This window comes from Takifugu flavidus, chromosome 1, assembly GCF_003711565.1.
Source record: "Takifugu flavidus isolate HTHZ2018 chromosome 1, ASM371156v2, whole genome shotgun sequence".
Taxonomy (NCBI): Eukaryota; Metazoa; Chordata; class Actinopteri; order Tetraodontiformes; family Tetraodontidae; genus Takifugu; species Takifugu flavidus.
In genome coordinates, this window is record NC_079520.1 from 28,447,929 (window position 1) to 28,455,530 (window position 7,602).

General features: G+C 59.1%; 2 protein-coding genes across 5 annotated transcripts in view; one reads left to right on the forward strand and one right to left on the reverse strand.

The window, feature by feature from the left end:
• msh2 (mutS homolog 2 (E. coli)) overlaps nucleotides 1-7,602 on the forward strand; it is a 151,115-nt gene that overhangs the window by 2,444 nt on the left and 141,069 nt on the right. Inside the window, exons 9-16 of one of the 2 annotated variants that reach the window (XM_057059289.1) lie at nucleotides 30-153; nucleotides 244-394; nucleotides 472-569; nucleotides 653-904; nucleotides 968-1,172; nucleotides 1,246-1,499; nucleotides 1,569-1,744; nucleotides 1,854-2,246. In XM_057059289.1, coding sequence (XP_056915269.1) covers nucleotides 30-153; nucleotides 244-394; nucleotides 472-569; nucleotides 653-904; nucleotides 968-1,172; nucleotides 1,246-1,499; nucleotides 1,569-1,744; nucleotides 1,854-2,030 — 1,437 coding nt within the window. In that variant the 3' untranslated portion in view covers nucleotides 2,031-2,246. Of the gene's footprint in view, nucleotides 1-29; nucleotides 154-243; nucleotides 395-471; nucleotides 570-652; nucleotides 905-967; nucleotides 1,173-1,245; nucleotides 1,500-1,568; nucleotides 1,745-1,853; nucleotides 2,247-7,602 lie in introns of those variants that run through there. The other variant, XM_057059296.1, reaches the window with a different exon arrangement.
• The window catches only part of fbxo11b (F-box protein 11b), a 7,258-nt gene continuing 1,872 nt past the window's right edge, over nucleotides 2,217-7,602 (reverse strand). For all 3 annotated transcript variants that reach the window (XM_057059318.1, XM_057059308.1, XM_057059325.1), the window contains exons 4-22: nucleotides 7,523-7,602; nucleotides 7,314-7,443; nucleotides 6,755-6,838; nucleotides 6,551-6,683; nucleotides 6,372-6,478; nucleotides 6,173-6,284; nucleotides 5,950-6,056; nucleotides 5,728-5,865; nucleotides 5,437-5,654; nucleotides 5,186-5,366; nucleotides 4,911-5,033; nucleotides 4,732-4,817; nucleotides 4,581-4,657; nucleotides 4,362-4,505; nucleotides 4,183-4,293; nucleotides 3,997-4,104; nucleotides 3,812-3,920; nucleotides 3,618-3,716; nucleotides 2,217-3,537 (exon numbers count right to left, since the gene is read on the reverse strand). The exon at nucleotides 7,523-7,602 is cut by the window's right edge. In XM_057059318.1, the coding sequence (XP_056915298.1) occupies nucleotides 3,408-3,537; nucleotides 3,618-3,716; nucleotides 3,812-3,920; nucleotides 3,997-4,104; nucleotides 4,183-4,293; nucleotides 4,362-4,505; nucleotides 4,581-4,657; nucleotides 4,732-4,817; nucleotides 4,911-5,033; nucleotides 5,186-5,366; nucleotides 5,437-5,654; nucleotides 5,728-5,865; nucleotides 5,950-6,056; nucleotides 6,173-6,284; nucleotides 6,372-6,478; nucleotides 6,551-6,683; nucleotides 6,755-6,838; nucleotides 7,314-7,443; nucleotides 7,523-7,602 (2,277 nt within the window). In that variant the 3' untranslated portion in view covers nucleotides 2,217-3,407. The remainder of the gene's footprint in view (nucleotides 3,538-3,617; nucleotides 3,717-3,811; nucleotides 3,921-3,996; nucleotides 4,105-4,182; nucleotides 4,294-4,361; nucleotides 4,506-4,580; nucleotides 4,658-4,731; nucleotides 4,818-4,910; nucleotides 5,034-5,185; nucleotides 5,367-5,436; nucleotides 5,655-5,727; nucleotides 5,866-5,949; nucleotides 6,057-6,172; nucleotides 6,285-6,371; nucleotides 6,479-6,550; nucleotides 6,684-6,754; nucleotides 6,839-7,313; nucleotides 7,444-7,522) is intronic.

A 7,602-nucleotide genomic window follows, 5' to 3' on the forward strand; every position in this document is an offset into this window, starting at 1 on the left:
GATGTATCTGAGGTGGTTCTGGTCTTCAGGTGGAGCACCACGAGTTCCTGATCAAAGCTTCCTTTGATCCGGCGTTGAGTGACCTGAGATCAAAGATGGACGAGATGGAGAAGAGCATGCAGGCCGTGCTGAGCAGTGCAGCCAGAGAGCTGGGTGATTACACACACACACACACACACACGTACACACTCGCGCACACACACATCATCATCGTGTGTGTGTGTGTGTGTGTGTGTGTGTCAGGTCTGGAGGCCGGTAAGACGGTGAAGCTGGAGTCCAACGCCGCGCTGGGGTTCTACCTGAGAGTCACCTGCAAGGAGGAGAAGGTGCTGAGGAACAACAAGAAGTTCACCATGCTGGATGTTCAGAAGAATGGCGTGCGCTTCACCAACGGGTCGGTCATGTGGTCTGGGCCCCCGGGGAAGGGGGGGGGGTGCAGTCAGCTGACCGTGTCCCCTCACATGTCTGCAGGAAACTGAGCTCGATCAACGAGGACTACACCAAGAGCAGGGCGGAGTACGAGGAGGCCCAGAACGCCATCGTGAAGGAGATCATCAACATCGCCGCAGGTGAGGCGCCATCACATGCTGCAGCCCCCCCCCCCCCCACTGGAGGAGGCACCATGAAGAGCCGCTGCTCTGAAACCTCCTAGGCTACGTGGACCCCCTGCAGGCGCTGAGTGATGTCACGGCCCAGCTGGACGCCGTGGTGAGCTTCGCCGTGGCGTCCGTGTCGGCCCCGGTGCCCTACGTCCGGCCGGAGCTGCTGGGCGAGGAGGGGGGGCCCAGACGCGTGGCGCTGCTGCAGGCCAGACACCCCTGCATGGAGGCGGACGCAGACACGGCCTTCATCCCCAACGACATCACCTTCGTCCAGGGACAGAAGAGCTTCTACATCATCACAGGTGAGTCCCGCCTGCTCGCCGCCGCACCTGAGGCGCCGCGCTGACCACGCCTCTTCGCCACAGGGCCAAATATGGGCGGCAAGTCCACGTTCATCCGGCAGGTGGGCGTGATCGCCCTGATGGCTCAGATTGGCTGCTTCGTGCCGTGCGAGAGGGCGGAGCTGAGTGTGATTGACAGCATCCTGGCCCGGGTGGGGGCCGGGGACAGCCAGGTCAAAGGGGTGTCCACCTTCATGGCGGAGATGCTGGAGACGGCCGCCATTCTGCGGTAAGAACCTCGCCCGGTGCACGTGACCACGCGGGGGCAGTGCGGCCGCTCACACTCGCACGTTGACCCGCAGCTCTGCGACCGCCAACTCCCGATATCATCTCATCCTCATCGAGCTGGGCCGCGGCACGTCCACCTACGACGGCTTCGGCCTGGCCTGGGCCATCAGCCAGCACATCGCCGCCGCCATCCGCTGCTTCTGCCTGTTTGCCTCGCACTTCCACGAGCTGACGGCGCTGGCGGCGCAGCAGCCCACCGTGCACAACCTCCACGTGACGGCGCTGACGTCCCAGAACACGCTGACGATGCTCTACAGAGTCAGACCAGGTCAGGGGTCGCTCTGAAGTGGGCGGGGCCTGTCGCTCCTCATAACCACGACTCTCCTGGTTGCTTCAGGCGTCTGTGACCAGAGCTTCGGGATCCACGTGGCCGAGCTGGCTTCCTTCCCCCCCGCCGTGGTTGCCATGGCAAAAGATAAGGCGGAGGAGCTGGAGGAATTTCAGGAAGCTGCAGGAGGGAAATGGGAGCAGGAGGAAGGAGGTGAAGCCAAGAGACGGCGCCTGGACAAACAGGTACGAGCAGGAGATGGAGCTTCTTCTGGTCCTGGGTCTGAGCTGGGGGGTGGTGGGGGGGGGCAGCAATAAACAGTTCCCACGTTTGTGGACCAACTTCTGTCCTCAGGTGGGAGAGAAACTGATCCAGGACTTCCTGGACAAGGCCAGATCACTTCCTGTTTCCAGCATGAGTGAAGATGAGGTGAAGGCGGAGCTTCGCAGAATGAAGCAAGAGCTTGTTGCCGAGGGCAACGCGTACATCGGAGACATCTTGGCACGCTGTGGTCCCGTGCCGACGGCCTGATTCCCCCAGAAGCTGCCGTGTGACCCCGAACTGCGTCACTTTAACGATGAAACACTTAAACCCAGCCGTTGCCACGGCAACATAAGCAGTGAAAGTCCTTCAGTTGTGTCGTTTAGAAGAATAAAAGTCTACCGAACCTGGTGAAGGTGCAGAGCAGAGTTGTGGTTCAGTGAGTTCAGACGCGGCTCAGCTAATAAAGTTTTATTTTCTTAGAAATGGCCAGTTTCCTGTTTTTTGTCTTTCTAAGAAAGTATACGCTCCTGGAAGTCCAACTAGCATCTACATTATGGTTATTGAATACTTCACAATATATTAAGTCTAGATGTTATGGTACATGCATACGATTCAGGCGCATGAGGAGCCACAGTCACCACGATACACTGGGGGGGGGGGGGGGGGGGGGGGCAAGGGTCAGGGGCAAAGGTCAGGGGGCACTGCAGGTCAACTCTTCAGTTCCAGGTCCAGAGGAGCAGATGCTTCCAACTGAAACCCTCTCCACACAACACTGCATTTTAATAAACATACACCACTTCCACTGTACACAACATACGTTTACACACACACACACGCGCACACACACACCTTTGTACACCTGTGGAGCTCCACCTGCTCCCAGCTCAGCTCACACTGGAGAGGGTTCTGTAGTACTTAAAACAAGATTCTCTTTCACAGAAAGAAGTTCACCACTGGGACAGTGGAGTTTCTGCAGTGGCCTTTGTTGGGGGGTCGGGAGTGGGGGGGGGGGCACTAACCAAAGAAAATAATATAGAATAAAATAAACGACATTCAAATACAGTCAGCTTGTTGCTTGAAAATACAAAACTACATGAGAAAGCATTGAAATAAAATCCATTGATCATTTTTTTTAAAAAACCCAAGTGCTCCATCTCACCCACACACACACACTCCATCTCTTAATGTCCACACACGTGCACACACACACACGTGCACACACACACACAGCAACATCCGCCCAACCTTGGCCGAGGTACAACTGCCTGAGCAGCTGCTGTGGACGGCAGCTGCGAGGAAGCAGGAAGTGTCTGACAACAGTTCTTGTGAGGAGGAGGGCTGGGATGGATGCTGGGGGGGCGGGGGGGTCACCGGGGGTCCCCACCTCCCATCTTCTGCCCACAGACTCCAGTAAGAATACGGGAGTGACGTGTTCCTCAGTCCCGCCGCGCCCTCTAGTGGAGACACGAGTCCACCGCAGCGGGGAGGAAGCTGCTTCCTCTGCAGCCCCCACGAGTGGGTCCTTCTGGGTCCTGATGGCTGCAAGAATGTGTGCATGAGCAGGCATGTGTGTGCACGTGAGCAGGCCTGTGTGTGATGTGAGCCGTTTGTATGTTTCTGTGAGAGTCGCCCCACCGGCTGCCTTCAATTATGCTGCAGCGTGTTGGACTCGATGGGCGGCGCCGAGTCATACAGAGTGTCTGTGTCGTGCGTGGGCTCCCCGGCCAACGTGCACGGGTTGGACAGCGTCCCTGCACCACAGTCGCAGAAAAACCTGCCGGGACAAGTCGGAGGTGAGCGCGAGCGCGTGCAGAAGGGCGCGAGCGTGTGCGCGAGCGTGCGCGGGCAGCTTACCGGTCGTGCCGTATAAACTCTACGTCGTGGCCTTGGTGGCACTTTTTGATGCAGTTGACACAGATGGCGTTCCTGTCCGTCGTGTTACAGGTGTGACACCTGGGGAAAGAGCGACAGCTGGCGTCAGCAGCCATCAGACTGCACCCCCCACCACGGAGGGGCGGGGCGGGGCGGAGCGGGGCGGAGGCGGGTACCTGTAGAAGTCATGCATGGGGTAACTGGTGTAGCTGGAGATCTTGTAGAGACACTGGCCTCGGCTGACCGCCTTCTCGATGGCGTCCTGGTTGTTGAGGATCTTGTTGTCTGGGGGGGGGAGGCAGAGCGGGTGAAGGGGGGGAGGGCTCTCACCCGGCAGCGTCACCGGAGGACTGAGCTTTACCTTTCATCGTCACGTTGACCCCCGAGGCCAGAAAAAGGCCCCCGAAGCGGTTGTTGAAGATCTGGTTGCCCTCCAACGTGGCCGTGGCGTGGTTGGTGATTTCGATCCCTGCGGAGGAAGGAGGGGGAGCGCCGTTAGACGGCCAGCGTGTGACCCGACCTGTGACCCGAGCGGGGCGACGCCCACCTGCGGCGAAGCCGTCGAAGATGCGGTTCTTGCGCAGGATGGGGTGGCTGTTGGTGCTGATCAACACGCCGGCCTGAGCGTTCCTGAAGATGTCGTTCTCCTCCAGCAGGCCTGCACAGACAGTCAGAGGTTAGCGGCCCCCCCTCGATGGCCCCCGCCGCCGGCGTCCCGCCTCCAACCTCGGCCTCCGTTGAAGATGCAGATGCCGCCGTCTCTGCCGTCGTGGATCTTGTTCCGCCTCAGCGTGGGGTTGCTGTCCGTCTTGATCCACACCCCCGCCATGGCGTTGTCAAAGATCTCGTTGTCTTCGATGAAGCCCAGACCTGTTCCGGGAAGCAGCGCCATTAAACGTGCACGTGAGCGGGCACAACGAGAGCGGCGGTCCGACAGAAGCGCACCTGAGTTGTAGACCAGAATCCCCCCGTTCTGCCCCCCCCATATCTTGTTGCGCCGGATCTTTGGGTTGCTGCCGGTCCTGTCGGGCAAAAGAAAGGTGTGAAGAGCGGAAACGTGCACGTGCACGTGCAGCCCGAGGTCGGCCACTTTTACCTGATCTGGACACCAGAGTACATGTGGTTGTAGATGTCGTTGTCCTCCAACACGCCGTGGCCGTTGTCATAGAAGTACACCCCCACCTAAGGAGACCACAGAGACCCCGTGAAGCTCCAGGAGCACCCGTCCAGGATCCGGAGCCCCCCCCCCCCAGCAGGGCCAGAGTGCAGCCTCACCTGTTTGCCGCTGTGGATGCGGTTCTTGCGGAGGACCGGCGTGCTGCCTGTCGTCACCCACACACCGGCCAGCGTGTTGCTGTAGACCTCGTTCTCCTCGATCACCCCCTGGCCTTTCTCGTGCTGGAAGACAGAGCAGGACGGTCCGTGAGCAGGAGACCCGCAGGGGGCCCCCAACCCCAGGGACCCGCAGGGGGCCCCCAACCCCAGGGACCCGCAGGGGGCCCCCAACCCCAGGGACCCGGAGCGTCCACCAGACGCTGCCACAGACGTACCACATAGATGCCTCCGTGCTGGCCGTCGTGGATCTTGTTGTGGCGGACGATGGGGCAGCTGTTGGTCCGGATCTGGATCCCCGCCAAGGCGTTGCCGTAGATGTCGTTACTCTCTATCAAGCCCCGCCCATCTCCAAATATGTACACGCCTCCCTGGTTACCGTTGAAAATGGCGTTCCCCCTGAACACAAGCAGCGCGTGATGACGCCCGTGTGGACGCAGCCGGTGCCGAGAGCGCGAGCCGTCCTCACCGTATCGTCGGGTCGCTGTTGGACGTGATCCACACACCGGCAAAATTGTTAGCGTAGATCTTGTTCTCTATAAACTGCCCGCGGCCCTTTTCGTGGACGTAGATCCCCCCCGTCTGGCCGTGGTGGATCTCACAGCGCACCACCGTGGGGTTGGCGTAGGCCTTCACCTCAAAACCGGCGATACGGTTTCTGTGAATGTTACAGTTCTCAAAGTAGCCCTGAAGCACAGAGAGACGCCGTCAGAACCCTCCTCAGACCAGAACCCCACCGGACCGGGCCCATGCCGTTTACCATGCCGTGGTCGAAGGTGAACACCCCCACGTCCCGACCGTGGTGGATGTGGTTGCGCCTGATGATGGGGTTCCCGTGGTTCTTCACCCAGATCCCCGCTAGCGCGTTGTTGCTGATCTCGTTGTCCTCATAGATGCCCTAAAACGCAGACAGGATGTGTGTGTGTGTCTGTGTGTGTGTGTGCGCGCGCCGCTGCATTCATGCCTGAAGGTGCTGCCGTACCTGAGCGTGATCTGTGATGTAGAGGCCCACGTTCTCACAGTCACTGATGTTGCAGTGCTTGATGGTTGGACACGCTCCCTGGCCGCTCACACACACAGCAGATCCCACTAAACACACACACACACACACACACACAGGGCGTGAACACACCTCCAACCTGAACACCTGAACACCTGAAGCAGCGACTCAAACAGACTCCACGCCACCCGGCTGGTCTGGGCACCTGTGCACGTGGAGCGGATGATGCAGTGGTCGATGTTGGGGCTGCAGTTGACGGTGATCTCCAGGCAGTGGTGGGCGTTGTGGTGCTGCGCCGACTTGTCGTCTGGGTTAAACTGAGGAGGGGAGAGCAGCAGGTCAGACTGTGGCCCCCCCACCACTAAACCTGATGCTGGTGCTGCACAGGTAGAAGACGTGCTCACCTTGATGGTCATGTAGCCCACGTAGGCGTCCTCGGAGCCTTCCATGAAGACGAACGTCGAGTCTCTGGTGTTCTCGATCACCACCTTGTCCGCCACCTTCCCAGGAGCTGCGGGGGGGGGCAGAGTCCCACCACTCAAGTCATGCTTGGATTTCACCTTTCACCTGCTCAGACACCTACCTGCACCGATCATGGTGATGGGGGACTCGATATAGATCCACTCGTCTGTGTAGATGCCAGAGTGGACGAAGATCAGACCGTCAAAGTGGGCCTCCTGGACCCCCCCCAGAGCATCCTCGATGGTGTCGTAGTACTGTGGAGCAAACAGCCAGCTCAGTCCTGCAGCAGAGCCCGGGCTGCCCCCCCCCCCCCCTGGAGACTCACCAGCATGTTCTCGCGGCCCTTGTACCGACCCGGGTTGCTGTAGAAGTGCTCAGCAAAGCCGGGCTTGACGTGAGCTCCTTTGTACTGAACACAGAAGACAGAAGCTCAACATCAGGGATGAAAGGCTGGAGAACATCAAAGGAAACAGAGGAAACCCACCGACCCTCAGAGTTCCCAGTGACACCGCAGCCAGAGCACCTCCGTGACCCCCCCCCCCCGGAGTTTTGACCTTCTAATAAAAACAATCAGACCTTTTGTCTCCGAGTGGTCTTCTGCTGACCGGGTCACAGAGGCAGCAGCCTGAGCAGTGACTCCCCTCACCCCAGACCGCCCCCCCCCCAGCTCTTCCTGGAGTATTCTGAGCCCCCCCAGGCCCGCTTCTACTCCCACCTTTGCTCCTGAACTTTGGGTCGTTCCCTGAGTGAAGGAGCTGCTCTCCTGCCCAAACATCCCAGGTCCCAGTCCACCTGGTCCACCTGGGTCTGACAGTTTGGCCTCACTTGATAGATAACAACCCCCCCCCCCCATACTATTCCTGGGGCATTACTTAATAACTTACAAGCTGTTGGAAGCTCTCCTTCCAGGGGTTTGGGTGCTCGTACTCCTCAGGGCTGACCTGGTAGAACCTGCCGGGCTCAGGGTGCATCATGGGCCGCGTGTACTCAAACACCTCCATGTACAGACGCTTCCTGGAGAAACCCACCACAGCAGCGCTCGTTAGGAACCCAAAATAAGAGGCTCGTTAGTAGATTAGATGAGGAGACTGACCATAGAATAGGGTCGTTTGCTAGCTGGCTGAATCTCTTGCAGACACACGCTGCCTGACAGAGGTCCTGTTCCAGTAAATA